At 49.3% G+C, this 20,992-nt stretch overlaps 1 protein-coding gene across 9 annotated transcripts in view; it reads right to left on the reverse strand.

Moving 5' to 3' along the window:
* Atp11a (ATPase phospholipid transporting 11A) overlaps window positions 1–20,992 on the reverse strand; it is a 107,721-nt gene that overhangs the window by 46,084 nt on the left and 40,645 nt on the right. For all 9 annotated transcript variants that reach the window (XR_007590863.1, XR_007590864.1, XM_050137464.1 and 6 more), the window contains exons 2-4: window positions 10,100–10,222; window positions 3,745–3,834; window positions 3,027–3,107 (exon numbers count right to left, since the gene is read on the reverse strand). Coding sequence is in view for 7 of the 9 variants with exons in the window: in XM_050137464.1 (XP_049993421.1) it covers window positions 3,027–3,107; window positions 3,745–3,834; window positions 10,100–10,222 (294 nt within the window). In the remaining 2 variants the exon portion in view is untranslated. The remainder of the gene's footprint in view (window positions 1–3,026; window positions 3,108–3,744; window positions 3,835–10,099; window positions 10,223–20,992) is intronic.

The raw sequence follows: 20,992 nt of genomic DNA on the forward strand, positions 1-20,992 counted from the left end.
GACTTTCAAGCATGACCTAATAGGTCTGAACAGAGGCAAACTGTTCTCAAACCTGCATTTCCAGATGGCTACCAAGTGACCAATAAGACATAAAACAACAGCAAGTAACTGTACTTTTTTTTTTTAATTATTGTTTTAGATAAGATCTCTGTTCTGGTTTTGTTTCTCTCTCTCTCTTCTTTTCAACTTAATATATGCTAGAGTTATTGAAAAAATTCTTCCATAAGATTGGCCTATAGGCAATTGTTGGGCATTTTCTTGACCAACAATTGATATAGAAGGGTCCAGCTCACTTGGGTGGTGCCACACCTGGGCACGCGGTCCTCACTTATATAAAAAAACAGACTGAGCAATGTGGAGATGTCAACACCTGTCAGAAGACTCCAGGCTGAGTCTTGAGGTCAGACACCTGCAGCACGTACTGCTGTGCTGTTCTTTCGGGGAAAGAATTTACTTTGAAGCTGACATTGTGCAAATTATCCAGATGCCTCAAATGAAAAGGTGAATGCTAAATAGTGAAATGCAAATTCACAGGCTCTGACAGAAGGTCTAGAGCACACAACGCAGGCAATGGACACTCCTCTCGCTATTTACAAATGACTGTTAGTCCATGGAAAGATCCCCAACCTTGTTGGCATCGGGGACCTGTGTGTAAGACACTGACGGGCATACACGGAAAGAGGAGAGAGCTACAATGGGCCGAATACATTTGCTGGCTATCAGGGACCCATGTGTAAGGCACCACCAGGCACACACTAAAAGAGCTATGATGGGCCGAATGCATCTGCTGGCTAACAGGGACCCATGTGTAAGGCACTGCCAGGCACACACTAAGAGAGCTATGATGGGCCAAATACATCAAGCATCAGTGACAGAGCCTGCAGACCACAGGCAGATGTTTTGCCGGGAGACATCTGGCCAGTTCTTCGGAGGCTTAGAGCAATTCTACTTGTAGAATACCCCCAGAATTAAGGATCTAAATCCATCAATCTATGTCCATCCACAGACATAATTATTTGTTAATTAAAAATAAGCACAAGGGGGCAGGAAATGGGAAAATCAAAATAAACAAATATATAAAGAGCCAGGAACAAAGAGCAAATCAGTGTCCACACAAATGCTCTGAGCAGTGTGCTTCAGCGATGTTTAGAGCACCAAATGCCCACAGACTGTGGGATAAGGTAATGGGGGGGGTCCTAAGCACACCCCCCCCCAGAGTATTCTCACTGATGACACAGGTTGGAACTCTGACATGACACCGTGTTGGTAAACCTTGAGAACATTGTGCTACCTGAAAAAGACCAGTTAGAAAAGTGTGTCCCAAGGCTTTTGCAGATACAGTCACTGAGAAAGCACTCCCTCTGGGGTCGGCAGAGGCACATTCTGGGGTGAGGCCGAGCAGGGCCTGAGAAGCTGGACAGTACACCAGACTGCTCTGGTTGGCTCACAATGTACAGACCTACTTTCCTCTCCCATTAACAGCAGAAAAGTAGTGACCAACCGATTCTAATTCATTTCAGCTCGAAGCAGAACCAACTTTCCACAGCCTTACGCTCCCTATGAGTTAGTTGAAACAAATCACTCTGAGTGAAGGCGAACCCTTGTTGGCAGCATGGCACATGACTTCCTGCTTTTGAGATTTGGGCTGGAGAGATGGCTCAGCGGTTAAGTGCATTGCCTGCTCTTCCAGAGGTCCTGAGTTCAATTCCCAGCAACCACATGGTGGCTCACAACCATCTGTAATGGGGTCTGGTGCCCTCTTCTGGCCTGAAGGCATACACACAGACAGAATATTGTATACATAATAAATAAATGTTTTTTAAAAAAATTAAACAAACATTTTTAAAAAGTGACAATTTGATTTTACAATTTATGCAAAAATGAAAGGGTAAGGCCAAAAAATAACAGTTGTTCCATCTATACACTCAACTTCAAAACTTTACTACAAACCTACAGTGATGAAGTCAGTGTATAAGAAAGTCTCGTGATGGAGATATATCAGTTGAACAAATTCAGTATAGATACAACACTTAAAACACAGAAAAGGGTCTTTCACTAACTGTTATTGAATACCCACACGCAGAATAAACATATAGACAATCCAGCTTATATACTTATCATATTCAAAATTAGCATGAAACATTACCTAAATTAATAACTAAAAAACTTTTAAGGAAATGCTAAGGTAATTTTTTTTAAAGATTTATTTATTATGTATACAACATTCTGCCTCGATGTATGCCCGCACGCCAGAAGAGGGCGCCAGATCTCAGTACAGATGGTTGTGAGCCACCATGTGGTTGCCGGGAATTGAACTCAGGACCTCTGGAAGAGCAGCCAGTGCTCTTAACCTCTGAGTCATCTCTCCAGCCCGCTAAGGTAAATTTTAAGGCACTGAAATTATGTCTCAATCTTTGCTGTGCTGTCTTATAGCTAATGTTAGCTTGGAAAGTGAGAAAGGAATTCCCCTGACACACTCACACAAAACAAATAAATACATTACCCAATGGAAAGGCATGTGAAAGGAATACAGAATCTAACTGAATGAACCAGTAATGGCTAAAGCAAGAACAATTTAAACATTGAAGCATTATTGGATTATAGCACCAAGTTTAAAATAAATACTTATAAATCCATATTGATATGAGTAAACCACTGGCTAAAAGTAAATGGGCATCAGACAAATCTTCCTTCCTGAAACATTTACATACGTGGTGACAGAGGAGACGAAGCACAACTGTTAGGCTGTGCCTGGTAACCTGCTCCAAAGCACAGCATGAAGGGGGGGAGGGGGAGGCAAAAAGACTTCACGGTAAGGAAATAGCAGGCAGCTGTACTGCAGGTGGATGGAGTCTGGCTGACATCCTTGCGCTAAGTCAAACTGATGGCACAGACTTTTGATTTTAAAAAATGGCACGGCACATCTGCAGTCAGCCCTCAGAAACCCAACCCCAACCTAACTGAAAAGACGAAACACGCCACGCTGCACAGGACCTCGAGCACAAGAAAGCACAGGCGAACATTACCTGCTTGATGGCCGTAACAGTGATGACGAAGAAGAGAGGGAGCCCGCTCGTCACTGGACTTGTGGGTGTGTCGATGATCAACTGTGAGGACAAGAGCCAGGGAGTCACCTCGAAAACACGCCTTCTCCCACGCCAGCTTCCACCTACCTAAAGCACTTTGCTGGCGCCCTCCTTGCCCTGCAACCTGGGCAAGAGGGACACCGCCCTGTCCTAGTGACTATCATGCTGAGGGAGACTCCTTGACTAAGGGGTGTCGTTAAGGAAGCCGTGTCAGCCCGTGGCGAGGGCACTCTGGATACACTGGTTCATTTAGTCCATTCCGCAGGTGCCACACGAGTTAGTTCTGATGGAGCCCATGCTGGGGAGACTTTACAGTTGTTTATAGCCATACTTAGAATAGTTTAGAGAAATGAAACATGGCTGTTCATAGAGTGTAATCCACCAGCTGCTCCCTGCCTACACCCTTGCTGGGCCCCGCCTCTCTGTCTCTCTGGATGTACATCTGCTTTGCATTTTCTGAGTACCAAGAATGAGCAAATGGAGATGCCAGGTGTGGCTGGAGACCTTGCACTGTCTCCTCTGGGGCTGGAGTCAGAGAACCCAGGGGTGAATGGCAGATGAGGGGTGTCACATCCTTGCTAATTTTTAAGTGATTGTAGGTCACTTACTTGAGAAACAAATGACATTTACTCAGACAGTGAGCCAAGACCTTCCTTACCTGCACCAGGAAGATGATGAGAAAATAAAAGTTGGCTATTCTTCTGAACTGTTCAAAGAGGTTCTTGGGTATGAAGTTCCAAAATGTGTACTGTGTAAAACAAAAGCAAAAGTAGGCCGCTTACGCCGTGTTCTAATACATAAGAGCAGGGAGGGGGTGCAGAGTAGAAAATGTTCAGTTTTAGATACAAACTCAGCAGAATTTAGATTATTGACATTCTGTCAATGCTATACGCTGTCAAGCTGCTGAGACAGAGGGTAGGCACCCTCTGAAGTAATCACGTCCAAATGCCCCGGCCAATCAGGTCAAGGCAAAAGCAAAGCACTTTGCAGTGGTTACTGTGTGTGTATAGAGCATTTCAACACTCAGTGCCCAGTGGAGACCTGGCACAACCCTTGCCAGAGTAGCCACTTCCTAAGCCTTCTCATCTCTCCTCTGTTGTCCAGTACAACGGGGAGATGTGGCAGAAGGCACAGAGTCTGAGCTGCCTGGAGACTGCTTCCCTGATGGCACGGTAGGGTGTCCACGCTGCAGGGTGCTGCATCGTTTGTGGGGTGAGGGAAGAGGGTGGTTCCCACACTCTGTATTCTCCAAACTGACCACTCTGTCTGTGCTGAGAACAGTGCTGCCCTCACCACGCCCGATCTGTGTGTCACTATCCATGGTCACTTGCCTTTCCGCATGAATTCAGGAGTATGAGGAGACCCTCAGAGTCACTGGTGGAGACTCTGCAGATCATGTCAATGGGATGAACGTCTTAACAACGCCCTCTCCTGCCCATGAGCACTGCTTTCTCAGGAAGCAGTAAAGACAAAGCCCTCTGTACTGGCGATGTCTCTGTGTATCCTTCTTCTGTCACATTTCTGGGATGAACATAGGATTTTTTAAAATATATTGTGTTTTTTATATAATTCCCCCACCAAATGGAATTTATATTTTTGTTATTATTATTTTGTTTTTTTCTGACAATGTTTCTCTGTGTAGCCTTCGCTGTCTGGAACTCACTCAGTAGACCAGCTGGCTTCTACCTTGTGGAGCTCCACCTGCCTCTGCCTCTCGAGTCCTGCCTGGGATTAAAGGCAAACTAAATGATTTTTAGGCCCCATCCTATGAAGTCAACTTTATTTCCAAGCCAAGATTCATCACTTACACATTAGTTAATCAGGATAGTCCCAGCACCCACAACCAGCAGCTCACAACTGCCTCTGACTCCAGCTCCAGGGATCTGATACCGCCTTTTGGCCTCCACAGGTACCTGTACCCACACATATACATTTCTCTACACACACACACACACACACACACACACACACACACACACACACAATCCAGCACTTAGGAGGCAGAAGCAGGTGGATCTCTTTGAGTTCAAGATCAGCTTGGTCTACATAGTAAGTTCCACGACAACCAGGGCTATATAGAGAGACCCTGTTTAAAAAAAAAAAATCCCCTAAATTTCTATAATACGTTACTTAACAACGAAGTCATATAGATGGAAACCCAATGTTTCCGCTATTGAAATATTTTCAGGTGACAATCATTTGGCATCAGGATTTTTTTTTCAAAATGATCTCAGAGGATAAAGGGAAGAGACAGGTGCAACGGCTGGCACACAGTTCAGTATGGGGTGACCAACCACTTGCTGTATATGGGGAAGAGCTTTAATATGTTTCTATTTTTATGAATTTTTTAAGAACTGTGGGAGGAGCCAGGAACACGGTTCAGTAGCAGAGCACTTGACAAGCATGTACATGGTGTTGGGTTCAACTCCCAGTATTACAATGAGTAAATACATAAATATTTTCTATTTGGAAGTTCTGGTAGAATCTTTCCAAACACACTGATAATACTCTCCTATCAGTCAATGAAGAAAGATTTATTTGGAAATAAAGAAAAGGATCAAAGTCTGGAAGAGACCATGCGCTTCTGGCGTGTCTACATAATAGAGGAGAACTTGGGATTTATGATGCAGGCCATAGAATCCTGAGCTGTAGCAGCCACGAAGCACATATGGCTTTACGGTCATGGTTGGAGGTTTCGCGGTAGCTGCTAAATGAAAGAGTCTTCACGACTGTGCCATGGTGTGGCTGGCTGAACTGGCTCTGTGGGCTGTCCCTGGAGGAGGTGAGTGGGACACAGCAGGTGACCCTGGTGTACACAATGCATTTCCATGAAGAGGGCTGTGTGCATGTCTGGACCCGTGGTCCCTGAGTGTTACTGTTCTAGTACCCTGAGATTCTACCATGTGCCAGAGAACAAGGACTGCTCTGCGGACCACCACTATGAAGACCATGCCATGGCTGAGAACCACCATGCAATTCCATGGTTCACAAAATGTTAATCAGTTATTACTGCTGACTACATACACCAGGAAATCAACGAGATAATTTAAATATCCATAAAAGTGTGACACCTCTGTAACAGAGAAACAAGGGGCTGCAGAGGCGGCCCAGTCAGTCGACAAACTGCCTGCCGTGCACCATGAGGACCAGAGCTTGGATTCCCAATACCCAACAAATAGTAAGGCACAGAAGTGCCCAGTGAGGAGGTGGAGACAGGGAGACCCTGGAACCAGCCAGTCTAATCAGTTAGTAAGCTACGGGTTCAAGGAAGAGACTGTCTCAAAAAAAATAAAAAATAAAAAAAAAGTGGAGTGTCATTGAGGCGGACATCCAACTTTGACCTATGGTTTTCACGTGCACATGCACGTATGTGCACACGTGCAGCCCATAACTGGAGCACTTTATTGTGAGAGCTGGTACCAGCAATGCGATAGTGGCAGGTCAGCCACATCTTTTATCTCGCTGCTCTGTGCTTGTCTACGTATTTGTGGAGATCGTGGCCAGTGCACAATGCCTCACTGTCATCCACACTCACGTATCGAGTTCTATTTCCACTCTCAGATCAGCAGTGGAAAGTAGCCCAACCTGGAAAAGTCTGCTATCACTGAAGAGGGAGAGGAATAAAGCAGCTGCTGTAAAGGGGCTATAAGAGGGCTGGGAAAAAGGAGGTCACAGCATCTTTTTCTCCTGTGAGGATGTCTTGAGGCATGTTGAACTCCAAGAGATAGTTAGTAAGTCCTGCTTCCTCACACTCATGGAGACTTTAGGCCAGGGTCCACTGATTTATCTGTCCTCATCCTGAGCAGATCGTCCTGCTGGTCTCTCTGGTTCTCACATTGACAAGAGGGCGCTCACGGGCCTCTTTGTGCTCACACTGAGCAGAACATGCCCACTGACCTCTCTGTGTTCACACTGAGCAGAACATGCCCACTGACCTCTCCGTGTTCACACTGAGCTGAGGGTGCCCACTGGTCTCTCCATGTTCACACTGAGCTGAGGGTACCCACTGGCCTCTCTGTGTTCTGTCATTGAGCAGCGGTACCCCTGCTGACATGTTTCATGTGCATACAGCCTCCTGCTCCCCTGGGTGTACTAATCTCTAGCTTTCTGTCCCTGGCCTGGAAGATGGCTCACAGAAGTCCTACCTATTCTACATGTTGTTACACGTTGTCATGAGACACACCGGGAGGAACGAGGCACTTTTCTGCTCTGCCAGCAGCCAGGAAACAAGAAGGTCCCAGAGTGTCAGCCATTATCCACTGGAGATGGAACCAGCCCACAGGCTTATACCTGACTACCCCACAAAAGCACAGAACCAGATGCTGGCCTGTAATCAGCTCGTATGGAGTCAACGCACCACTGTTCGTTGTGATCAGGAAAGGGCTATCAATCATAGGAAGTCTCAATGCTACCTATGCAGGACTGCTGGTGTTGGGAGATGAGGGTCTATCACGATGGGTGAGTATATCACGAGCCATGGGGGATAATGGCCCTGCAGAAGGAAGTCCATGCTCTGAGAACAGTATGGTGGAAGGTCACTTATGTTCCCTGTGGTCACTGACATGTTCCTGCCCCCAAGCCTTAGTTTCTTCATAATAAGTTGTAGCCTCAGAAGGTTGCTCAGTGTTTAAGTGACATGGTAAATATGGAAGTCATTTGTATAAACATCCATCAATAAAACAGTATATCCAAAGTGGCAGAGGTAATCAGTTTCACAATAATCCTGAGCATACGGGGTATGGGCTGGGGCAACAGGCAGTGCCGGTGGAGCCAGTATTTACTTTGGCAACCTCCTGAAGGCAAAGCAAGGATCCCTGCGAATTTCATGCCCAGGATCATTCTGCACAAGGATCATTCTGCACAAGGCAATGAGCAGCACTGTCCTTGAGACCAGTCTCCCCAGACACAGGGCAGGGGACCTCATGTGTGGCCAGAGGCCAGGAGGAGCCAGGAAGGCAGTCATTTCCATCTCTCTTTTTCCATGAGAGTGAGTCCCCACAGCTGAAATGGAAACTCTGGCTAACCACTACACTAGTAACAACACCCCTGCCTGTGCACAGGCTGGGGCTTAATGCAACGGTAGGCATGTTGAGACCTTCCTGCAACAAACACTGTCACTGCTCTCTGTTAACCAAGCCGCTAGGCTCTGAGGCTCTCTGACATTTCCAAGGTAGAAACAAACAGCCTTGCATGCACGGACACACTACTGTAGACATAATCTACAGAGCCTTTGTACGCTGTTGAACAACTTAGCACTTCCCATGCACCTGAGCTGCTATTTAAGCAACAATTATAAATTCCCGGCAATGCCTCGCAGACTTGCACTTCGGGTTGCATAAGCCCAGTGTCAGGGGAGGCCCAGAGCCCTGCCTCCTGTCCAAGGGCCAGGCTGTGCGTACTTTTCGGAGACATCGCTGGCTACTTGTCACTGAGATGAGGCACTGGTGTGCGCCACAGGTGCTCACTCCTCATGCCGAGAGCCTGCTAGGAAGCTCTACGGGCTCAAGTGGTTCTGCCAATTCCTGGCCTGTCCTCCCTCTGGCCCCTCTCTGCCAAGAGTGTTGACTTAATTCTGCTGGTTCCTGCTCAAAAGATTCCTGGTATGAAGGAGCCTCTCTAGGAGAAATTGCTCCTGAACACCCCTGGGAACTGCAATTCCCACACAACCTCTCTGTGGATTTCCTTTCCAGAAAACAAGAAGGCTGTGGTGGTTCCTGTTCTCCAGGGACAAGAACAGAAGATAAAGCCTCTCAGAGTGAACGTGGGCCACAGACGGCCGAAAGCAAAGGAGTGAGGATGGGGCTCCCTCGCTCTCCAAACACTGCTCTCAGAGAGCTCAGTCAGGGTGCTCAGCTCTTCACAAGCATCCCGTCTACACGCAGATGGCACACGCGCGCGCACGCACACACACACACACACACACGGACACACACACGCACACACACGCACGCACACACACACGGACACACATACACACGGACACACACACACGCGCACACACACACGCACGCACGCACACACGCACGCACGCACTACATGCACACACCATGGTAGGGGGGCACTGGGTCTGTTAGCGGAGGGCTCCCCTTCCCAGATGGGACGGCAGGTGTGCTTCTGTCAGCTGTCTCCTCATTATCAAGCCCGTGTCACCTCAGGGGACACTCGTGTGGTGGGTCTTACTAAGGAGTGTATTTTACTTGCCTGTGTTGTGCTTCTGGACAAAAGCTATTGTAAATACTTTAATGATGCTGTTACAAAATAAATAACCATACTTAAAAAATTCCTAGAGAAGCTAACCTTTAGGGTCATAAAACCTTCTCAACAAATGCAGGGCTCTGAGTTCAAAGGAGAGCTCAGCTGACCTCACAGCACACGCACAGGAGCAGCTGTGGTGCCAGCGGCTCCTTCAGAGAGCGGTGCATGCCACAACAACCAGGTGCCCATTACACCGGCTCCCTTCTTGGGACCCTACCTGCATCTCAGAACATTTGGGTGTCACTTGCATATCTGCACCTTGGCCACACACACTCACACACCCAAACACGGTACGCACATGCAACACGTGCAATGCACACACAGTGTACAGACATGTTACACCAATGCATGTTTTGGGGGATGTCTGCTTCTCATCCTCTTGTCTGAAATCACTGAGTGAGGAGACCCAGCTGCACTCCTCCTCCCATTCTGTGGCACTGAGCTGGCCGTCCACAGCCAGGTGGTGTATGGGGAAGGGGCAGCACTGAGATGGGACTCATGCCTTACACTTCAAGTCTGAAGCTCTACTGGGGGAGACTAAAGAGGAGTGGAGAGGGTGAGGCCCAGCAAAGCACCCTGACAGCCCTGTAGGAGTGGGGTGGTGCTGCCTGGCACAGGGACAGTAGTCAGGAGCACTGTGACTGCGGGAGAGCAGTGACGGCCTAGGGAAGCTGCACAGGAGCACCAGTGCTGCTCAGAGGTGCTGTCCCTTGTGCACCCTCCCTCGGGCAGAAACTCAGAGCAGAAAGTGAGGCTACCTTGGAGGAGACGATTCTGTTGTCGGGGTATCTCTGTGGAATGTAGGCCTCTGCCCCTGGAGGGGGCTCCTTGTGTCCCACGTAGATGGTCCGGCTGTCCACCCAGTTCTCTTCTCCTGCACACTGTGGAGCAAAGAGCACGTCAGCATGGGCAGGGAGCCTGGAGTGCAGACCCTCCCCACCATGCTGCCACACTGAAAACAGAGACCATCCTGATGTCCCGGAGGCCACATGCGGCTCCCAGGTTCCCTACCATAGCCTGGACATGGCTGGCTTAGCCCTATAGGTGAGGGATTTTAGTTCTATCCAAATCCCAAGGCAGACACTGATACAGTGAGTGGCTCTCTGCTCAGGGAGAGGCCCAAAGCACTCTCATACTGGGCATCAACAGGAGCCACATGAGGCTGGGGGATTGTGCTTTTCAAGTAAGTGGTCAGCTGCCAGGCACAGAACACTGCATCACCTTCCTGGGCGGCCTCTGCTGCTGGGGAAAATCTCAGTTCACAGCCAGTGAAGGTACTGTCTAGCAGCCTGGCTCCTGTGTTCTGCTCCAGCCACATCCTTCCTGCTCTCTCTCCAGTCTTTTTAAACACCAGTCCCTCTGATCAGCTACCTGCTTGCTGAGGCCATGAAGCCCTTCCCATTTGTCCCATACTATGCTGCAAGATGCACAAATGTGTACATTCTGCTGTCGTGTTTCGTTTTGTCTCTGTGCATGCTCCCACCTGTGCTTTTTTCTCAAAAGGGCCCAGCTTTATTTGTGCAGAATAAACAGTTCCAACTGTGGCTACATCCCTGGGAGCCTCTGCTACAGGAGCCAACTTCCCAGCCCTGGGGTCCGATACAACATGGCCACTCCCAGAGCAGTGACTGGTCTCAGCCCACAATGAGCCGAGTGAGCATTCCCTCGTCAGGATCTCAGGATCTGGCTCCTCGAAGGGAGCTTCCAACTAAACCAAACCCTCTAATGGCTGCCCAGAAGGTAAAAGCCCAGCAGCCCCTCCCAGTTAGAGGTGACTTCATGTGCCTCCTCTCCAGCCTCTCGTTTTGTGGGAACGCTGATGAGTATAGGGGATGGGGACCAAAGACTCATCAAGAGCCACACATAAGACCTCTGCCAGGAAGGCCGGGAGGGCTCCACCCACTCCCTGCTCATGGAGAAGACAGCTGTCCTGGGGCTTCTCACTCCTAGGGGCCGGGTCTCTGCACTGAGGAGAGTGTTGTAACACAGGGGTAAGAGAAGAAGGCACAACACTTTTCAGTGCTTGGTAACATCCCCAGAAACCACCACACTAAGCTTCAGGACTAGCCATGAGTCCCCATTGAGACTCTGAAGGCTGAAGTCACACCACAGCTCCAGGGGCATCCACTTAGAGGGGAACAACACTTTCTACTCTTCAGGAGGAGAGATGTTTGGGGTGAAAACACCTCCAAGTCTATAAAACAGGAGCCCTGGAGAAAATCGCTGTGACCACACAGAGCAGCTCCTGGGGTACCCTGGCTCCTTCAGGCCCCTCCTTGATGCTCTTCTCACATCTTGGATCCTGGAAAGGTCTCATCCTCATGCTCATCAGTGCAGCTGTGACAGACGCACTAGGCTTAGTGGCTGGGGACACCTCTGAGCTGAGCTGGGAGCTAACCTGGGAAGGGTTAACCACAGGGCAGCGAGGGCCTGGCCGAGACACTGAAGGTCAGGATCTGTTCTCAATGTGCTAACACAGACAGTTAAATATTAATTCCTGCTCTTCCTGACTAAAGCCAGGAGCCAGAGCAGCTCCTAGGAATCATTTGACTGCCTCAGGTTTTAAATAAAATCCACAGCACTTGTCTCCAACGGACGCCAACTCAGGTGGACCACCGGAGGCGTGGACCACAGCAAGGGTTTCAGATTAGCAAGAAGACCTTCAGGGTGGAAGAAGGCTGTTTAGAGTTCGGCCCAACCAGAACAAACAGGCACTTAGTAGCAGCGACAGAGTCTAGACCAGCCACAGGACCTTGTTCGCATGACTAATTAATAAAGTGCTAAAGAGTACAGATCAATAACCCCGAGGACAGTTAGACAGACAGCACTTCATGATAAGGCAAAGATCCAGGCTCTGTCCTGAGCATCACGGGAGCAGAGGTGACAAGTCAGCAGAAGACCCTCCAGCCTATCACTGCAGAATCAGGACTAGGTGGTTCTAAGACCTCCTACTCCAAAGATCTTGGAGAGAAAGAAGCAGGCTGTGGGGGCAGTGCCTGAACCCAGAAAGGCCAGTCAGCACTTCAGGGGCTCAGCAAAGGAGCACCAGAGTTATAGCCTGAGAAGATGCATGCTTCACGAGCAGAATGGCCTGCAGCTAGCCTGAGGGGTGCATCTTCTTAAATGTGAGAACCAAGCTGAGTCAACCCCAACCGCCTTCCCCAAGTGCAACTGGTGTCCTGCCCGGAGACTTGCCTACTGTCACTGTCCCTAAGGACAGCCCGCACTTCTACTCAGACTATAGAAGACAAATATTATAAAACAACTCAAACACAGAACTCTGAAGCACAGAAATAACTCAAGTTTAACGTACTGGCTTTGTGGGAGCCTAGGCTGTTTGGATGCTTGGCGCCCAGACATGTGGCTAACTGAATCCACAAATTAAGCCTGAGAAAGCTTGGGAAAGAATGGAGTGAAGCATGTTTTCTTGGTAGCAGAAATTTCTTGGGTCTGCTCCGCTTGCTAGAGGCAAGCAAGTGCTCTCATCTAAGAGAGGCTTCCTGACTCAGCTTCAGCTGCAAAACCCTGCAGCTCATTAAGAGGTCCTGCCACGAAACACTTAAATGGTGTTGACAAAAAGCTGAACACATGCTTTTCGGTTTTCAGCCGTAGCAGGAAAAAAGCTGCGCCGTTTAAAAATGCTGGCTTTCTGGGCTGTCCTGCCACGGCAAACTCTGACTCTTTTACACAGGCGGTTCGTGTGGTTTGCAAGCACAGGCTGCTGAAGCTCGCTTGCTGGCAGGGACCTTGAAATGCTGTAGAGTTGTGGCAGTAAACAAGGCTACAACCGGTACCTCAGCCATGAGGCCAGAAAGCTAAGGAATGGACTGGATCTAGCTGGCAAAGCCACGGCTTTAATCCTACTCATATTGCTCAGTAATTTAAAGGCTCGTGTGGTCAGAAAAAGAGAGATATACAGTAAAGAGATTCAAAGATAAAGAAAATGTTTAAATGATTTACAGTGTGTTAAAAATATATGCAAGCTAAAAGTTAAAAGTTCTTAAAAAAAAAAAAGTAAGAAAAAGAGAAGTTGTGTGTGGTAGTACACGCCTTTAATCCCAACACTTGGGAGGCAGAGGGAGATTGACCTCTGTGACTTCAAGGTGTGGTAGCACACGCCTTTAATCCCAGTGCCTAGAAGGCAGAGACAAACAGATCTCTGTGAGTTCAAGGTGTAGTAGCAAACACCTTTAATCCCAATGCCTGGGAGGCAGAGACAGGCGGATCTCTGAGAGTTCAAGGAGAGCCTGGTCTACAGAGTTATTCCAGGTCAAAGAGATACAGAGAATATAAAAGTAAAAATAAACGAAATAGAGGTTAAAATAAAGCGTACAAAGATGGAAAATACACAGAGAATCTTGATACTGTATACTATTATGCTCTCTTTGAATTGTTTGAATGCTGAGGAAGGAGCAACAGCTGCCAAAAGATATTTGTTTATAAATGCTGCTGAACTAATCCATCGTAGAGATTTTGATGCCTTGACTTTGAAATTTGGATCTAAGGACATGATGCTTTCGAAAGGAGTTTCCTATTTTGTTTTCACAGAGGGTGAGAGTCTGTTCATTGTTTCTATTCGAATATGGAAGAAAGCCAGCTTCCCACCCGTCTCCGGCCTGCTGTGGGAGAACACGAGCAGCACTGACCACTCTCTTCTCCTGGCCTCAAGCCCGAGAGCACTCAGAACTTGAGTAGTCTCAGCACCTGAGAGGTATCGCTCAAGCAGGGCTGGAGAGGGTCCCATGACCCCTCATCTGCAGGATGCGATGCTCTGGGGCACAAGCCTTCTGCCACCCTTTTCCAGAGCAATCCCAGAAGTTTCCTCTGGAGGGGCTGCCCTGCACCCCCTCCAGTCAGGGATCTGTAGGCAGACATGTGGACCACAATGGACAGTTCTCCAGGGACAGTGATGGCCTTAGCACCACACAGAACTCTGCTGTGCACACATCAGATTCACATCTTCCCTCAACCAAGGACAAGCGTGTCTGTGTGTACTTGTGAACACAGTCTGTGGATTATGTCATCTCCATCTCTCGAGATAAATAGCATCTCAAAGCATCTCTCAGGGAAGACGGTTCACCACTTCTGAGCCAGGAGACACGTGGGCTTCAGTATGAAGAATCTGCCTTCTAGTTTTCAGACTGATGAGAGAACCAGTCATCAGCAGTCAGGAAAAGTAAAGGAGTCAGGTCCTGAGTCAAGTGAAACTCACTTGTGGAGGTTCCACTGAAGACAGCACTGGAACTGCCCGTGCCCTGTTCACTGGATAAAGCATCTCCTGGAGATCTCGGACCCTCTGCAATACTCGGCTGGTTCTACCCTATCCAGAGATAGTAAAGATTCTGTGGACCCTCAGGAACGATGAACAGGGAGATGATCCATGGCAAGCACGGCTGCTACTAGCCCAGTTTTCCCACTGCACGCCCCCATACAACTTCAGTGGCCTGCACACCAGAATTTCAAGGCCAATATATCCAATTTTAAATGGAAAGTGGTTTCAGCTTACTCTGAATCTGCCAACTACTCACACTCACCCTGCAACCCCCTGCCCCCGAGAGTCCTGTACCAGGGGAAACAACCAGAGTTCTGCTGATCACTGGACCTGACCCAGGACAGAAGAGCTAGTTGGCAAGGAGGGTGAGTGACCAGACCTCAGGGTAAAGGTCATCGGGCATGACAGATCAGCCCTCACTTATGATCCACACAGGGCAGAGAGGAGAACAGACCTCATTTCTTTCAGGGCATGGCTGCACCTACAAGAGTCACACAGGTGGACTGGACCTGTGGCCATCATTGTCTAAGTGGACCATACCCTGAGGGAGATGAGCAGCTAACACACAATGACAGACCACGACCCTATCCTTACAGGCTGCAGGACAGCAACTACACAAAGTGTTTCTGTGACTAGGAGCTTCAAGAAAGAGAGAACTAGGATGTTCTTGTCATGTGCTGGACCTTGGAACTCAGGCAGGCAAGGCCAGCCACGGAGGGCCAAGGCACTCGGAAGAGGCACCAGGAGGTGGGGACCAGGTGGTTCCACTTACAAGAAGCAGCAGGAATGGCTGCCCGGGTAGGGTGGGCGTGGGGAGAGGAGGGTGTAAATGGGGAGTTCGCTGTGGGGATGAGAGTATTGTACGTGAGACTGTGGTTACAGCGGCACAACTTGACAAATACACAAAATCACTGCACTGTGCTTTCTAGACAGGCTTGTCACAGGATCACCAGGTTCTAAGTCAGGTCATGATTCAAAATAGGTGTGGCCAAACTCTAATGGCTTCTGCTCTTCCCCTCAGGCTGAGGACACACCTTCCCCTTCTACTACTGCAGGGAAAGGAAGGAAGCTGACTTCCTAAATGCTGTCGTCTCTCAGGTTTAAGAAGAAAAGGCAACATTCTTAAGATTTAAGGAGAGTTTCTGGTTAGCTGTGTTTTTATTATTTTTTAAATTTATTTATTATATATATAGTGTTCTGGGCACCAGATCTCATTATAGATGGGTGTGTGTCATCATGTGGTTGCTGGGAATTGAACTCAGGACCTCCCGAACAGCAGTCAAAATTACTTCTTCATCACGTGTTTCTGTGGGAGTTTGCACATGTGAGGAGGGTGCCCTCAGAGGAGAGGGTAAGATCTTCTGGAGCTGGGGTTATAAGTGGCTGTGAAGGCCCAGAGTGGGCGCTGGGAACCGAACTTAGGTCCTCTACAAGGGTGGGACCAGAGCTCCCAGCCCCCGCCCCGAGTCTAGTTTTTAATGAAGCATTTCACTGAGTTCAGTGGGTCCCCAAAGGAGATGCCTGAAGCAGAATGGGGGAGTGAAGCCAGGTGGAGGGTGAGTGGCCCAGAAGGAATCCTCACAGGTGCCTATGCAAGCACATGGATGACAATCTTGCTGCCCTAGGAGGGACAATCTGCATGGGAACTCAAGATTCAACCAGAGAATGACCCAGTCACAAAGCCCACATCTCCCAGCAGCCCACCTCCACCATCAGTCATCAGCTGCTCCAGTTCAGCTAGAGAAGTCAGAACAAGGGACAGGGGCAAGCTTTAAATAATACACAGGAAGTCCATCCTGGCCCGCGTTAGCCACCTAATGGAAGCTTCGAATTTCAGCTGAAACAAGCGAAACCCACTAACCAAATTACACTGTGGGGACAGGACAAACATGTCACTGAGTTCAATTCCTGATCGATTAACGAAGGCAGTTCCTCCTGAGGATGATATCCAGTGACACATCTCTGCTGTGGTGTCTGTTTATGATTGTAAATGGAAAATCCCTGTCCAGCATGCACTCAGGTCAAAGAGGTGCCCTGCCAGCTCCTGTTCCCCCACGGACACTTTCTGTGATGGAGTCCCCCTCCCCAGTACATCCTCTGTCTCCCATAGTCCAGGCCAGTCCCATCTATCCTGGGAGAGGGAGTCCTTCGCTCTGCAGCCCTAGGGCTGCCTCAGGGACAGGAAGGAGAAATGCAGCCTTCAGCAGCTTTCAGGCAGCCAGCTCCTCCCAGCTTCTTCATGTCTAGACTTGTGGCCAAGGTCCAAGGTGCTCAATGAAGGGGGAACCCCAACAAGCCTGTTCAAGGCCAGGGTAGAAATCTGGAAGCCATCCTGCCATGCTCATCAGACTCAACTTGCCCCTCTAGCTACCTGCAAGGCTCATGGGGTATTCCTCTGCCGTGAGCACAATTTTCCTAAACACAAGATCACTTAGACTGCAAAAGGACATCGACCATCCACCGGATTTGGAAATAGTCGATGTGAAAACCATTAAACACTCACCGCCTAAAACATAACTTCCCGGATCCAGAACTAAAATAGAAAGAGAAATTGTAACCACAAATGACTTTGGCTTGCCCTGGGCTGGCCCTCAGTATGCACAGCAGCAGCAAGAGGCACCGAGCTCCTGGGGTTTCTGGTGGTGCAGGGTGAACAGGTGGGTGGGGAAGAGCAGTGAGGGCGGGAGCTACACAGAATGACCAGCATGCCGGGACTGGGATGACAGTCCAGCCTGAGGAAAGACCACTGGGGCTAAGGCAGCCAACCCCCTCCAGACTCACCCACTGTGGGCAGACTGAGATCCTGCCTGCTACATGTACAAACTAGCTGCAGCTTCTCTCTAGCCTTGATGGGAGTCTGGTGAGGATGGCAGGGGGTGGGCGGACCGCCCTGGGCAGCATCGCAGCTTCCCTATTGGCCTCCAGTGACTCATAAGAAAGCATTGAAGGCTTAATCAGTGCTTCTACAGAGCCATGCCAGGACTACCAGCATTGCTGACTGGAGAATTAACAGTAACTTCAGGCCTAGTGTCGGGAAACTGGGAGCTGTTTCCACCACGCAGATGAATAATGTCTCTGGGCCATGTGCCTGTGGTGCGTATGCTACCAACTGTCTGTCCACAGGACCCACTCTCCCCAAACACAGATACAAAACTTCTTCTGCTCAGCTTCGTGCTGGGTGGCGCAGGGTAACGGGTGCTGGAGGACTGTGAACCCAGGTGTCAGCTCTGAGGTCAGAGTCTGTCCTCTGGCATCAGGGAAGGCATCTTTTGGAGGCCGTGATGCCTGACTGGCTGTAGATGACAAGAACGCTGGTTCTGCTGCCACTCACCTGTGCCCTAGAGCTCAGGTCCTGGCAAATCCTGCCTGGCCCTCTAGCCCTGGCATGGCACCAGACTCAGAACAGAGATGAGCTGGAGCGCAGAAGATCAGTGCTGGTGGCATCCTTGCCTGCGGCGAACCATGGGCCAATACACTGCCTGCCAGGCATGGGTAGTGATGGTACCTAATGAGGGGAGGAAGGCCAAGCACCCAAGAGGAGGTATAAGGAAGATGGAAAAGTTATCAATGTCCCCACCTACAGACTTGCCCACGAACCACGAACATGCTAGACACAGATCTTCGTGTCCTTAGTTATTAAACTTACAACGCGATTCCCATCACTTCCTGACAGGAAAGCGGGGATGAAGCCAACAGATGTCTGAAGTCAACTGCAGCCCCTACAGAAAGGGCCTCTCGTCGGTGGGCTGGCAGGCAACACAGCTCTGAGAGCAGCGAAGCTGGTCGGGGCTGGTCGGGGCAGGACAGGGAGTCCACACAGGTACCCAGCCCTTTATCTCCCAAAGTCACGCCAAACCTGTCACGAGTGGCCAGGCATGAAAGCCAAGTCTATATTTATCTTCTACAACTGGTTCCCTCCTTCCAAAGATGAATGCGCCAGAAAGCTCAGCAAATGTACCCAAATTCAAAAACAAAAACATTGTGGGTACACATGTGAGTTTTAAGAATCTGAAATTATATACCTTCCAACTGCACTGTGGGCATATTTACAAAATACTGAATATATTTCTAATGAAGACAAGTGCAGGGCTGAGTCAGTAATTATGGGACACTGTTTAGTGAAAATACTGACAAATTGGGTAACAACACCACACACAATTACTTCAGAAAGCAGTTCAGCTGTAGAAATCTCAAAAATCACAAACAAAACCCTGAGACTCCAAAGCTAAGATTCTACCTTGGAGACAACACTGTTTTAGAACTGGGGCTGAGCCCCAGCTTCGAAGGTTCCCACCATGCAGGCATAATGGCCACACTGCAGGCTAAGCAGATAGGCGCTCTGGCCAGGTTCATGCAGCCCCCCTCATTGGCGCTGTGGCAGCTCTGGGGAAAGGTCCTACTTAGCATGGAATAAAAAGATAGGACAGGGAGGAAACTTCCCAAACAAACCATCCTTGGATAAATCCTGGGAGGAAAGAAACGGCAAAGTAGATCTGAGCATAGAAGGCGCTGCCCCCAGAAAGCAGACCTGGAGGGTCAGATAAGACCCTGGCCAACTTCAACCTCCACGCTCATGGTGATGACCCAGCTTAGCCCAGGGCCATCTCAGGCCATGTGCTCATGTGTGAAGGACACCCCTTCCCAGACCCAGTTCCCAGTGCCCTGACACCCAGTCCCGATGTACCTCTAACATTTGTTCCTCTAAGCAGCATGTTACTAAGTTAGGTCTAGACCCTTCATGCTCACATAAGTCTGGCACGTGGGAGATCAATGGTGGTACAACAGGGCTCTCTGAGTGCAGAAGTCACAGCTCAGTTAAGCAGACACACACCTAAAATCTTTGCCCAAGCCAAGATGGTGACACAGATGTGCTGTCTGACTGCCAGGGAAACCAGACCTCACCAGGGTGAGGTGGTACTCAGGCTGCACTTGGCATCATCACCCACTAGACTCCAGGATGGCAGGTGGACAGTGGTCTGCATGGAAGAACCATACTGTACTTAGATTTTTGCCAAGAAAATAAGAATGCAAAGTACCCCTGACAGTTACTTGCACTGGCAGCATGATGTAGTAGCATTTGGGGCATGTTAAAGTTCATCTACATTCACTATGCCAGTCACTGTGGCGTGAGGACACCAAACAGCAGATTAGGCTGGAGGTGGTCCACTCAACGGGGAGGGTTTCTACAGCTCCAAAAGTCCCACAGAGATACCATGACTGTGGTAGGCTAATAGTGGGGACTCCTTGACCCTCTCTAAAGGACAGGCAGTTATGTATGACCCTCCATAGGGAACCCTCCTTTGAACCATTCACCCATGGAGGTGTCTAAAAGGTAGCCCCCTTGCCCCGACTTGGGCATGCATCGTTGCTCCATCTGTCCCATCCCAGAATCACAGCCCAGCATCCCCTGCATTCTCGGGATACTTGCCATGCATGCATTGTTGCTCCATTATGTCTCATCTATCCCCATGTCAGACTCGAGTGCAGCACACTGAAGCAGGAAACCAGGAGGCAAAGGCCCGTGTGCTGTCTTCTCCCACTCCCACACAGCATCCTCATCAGAGAGAAACTGACAGGAAAAGCACATCCCTGAGTCTCTGCCCTTAAGTCATTGCCAGGGAAGCCACAGCCCTAAATGCTGAGACAGCGATCCAGGCAGCATCTCTTTGCATGCCGTCCCAAGGGAGGGGAGGGCCGGTATAAGAGGGTCCCACACAAACTGCCAAGAGGGCCTCATGGCAATAGTGTGTCCCCAGCGAGGGAGGCAGAGGGCACTCGTCATGGTAGAAGAGGCAGTTATGCCTACCAGTGCTTTCCTAAGAACTTCACCCTTCAGAAGTCCATGTCCATGCCTGAGATGCTATCCCGGGGACACACTGCTGTCATAGAAGGGTCCTCAGGAGAGGTAGGGGCATTGCATACATACTCAGGAACATGATACCTGCTGCTCCTGAGCTGCGAAGCTCAGTACCAACAGGGGAAAGGTTACACTCAGGTCCCCGTGCTCTCCTCTGGCTGGAACCTGGCAGCACCCACTGAACTGGTCACGCGCTCTGAAGAGCATGCATGTTTCAGTCAGCATAAGAGGTCTTCACTCTCAAAGGCTATGATTCACCATGAAATTATAATGAAACAAATCTTCACCATGAAAATACGGTTAAACATCTCCACTTGTGTTTGAAGTTCACTTAAGAAATGCCAGTTTTCCTCTCGATTCTTTGGACTATTTCTCAATCTTGGCTCTATGATACAAGCACACTCAGAGGAGTGCCGATCAAACAGGGAAGAAGCCAAATGAGGTGCATGGAGGGTGGCGACAAAGGGGTGCAGCACGGGCAACATCCCAGGAGCCTGTGGTTTAGGGTCAGGACAACCGCAG

The sequence above is a fragment of the Alexandromys fortis genome, unplaced genomic scaffold (genome assembly GCF_014885135.2).
Source record: "Alexandromys fortis isolate MF-2015 unplaced genomic scaffold, M_Fortis_MF-2015_v1.1 scaffold_3, whole genome shotgun sequence".
Taxonomy (NCBI): domain Eukaryota; kingdom Metazoa; phylum Chordata; class Mammalia; order Rodentia; family Cricetidae; genus Alexandromys; species Alexandromys fortis.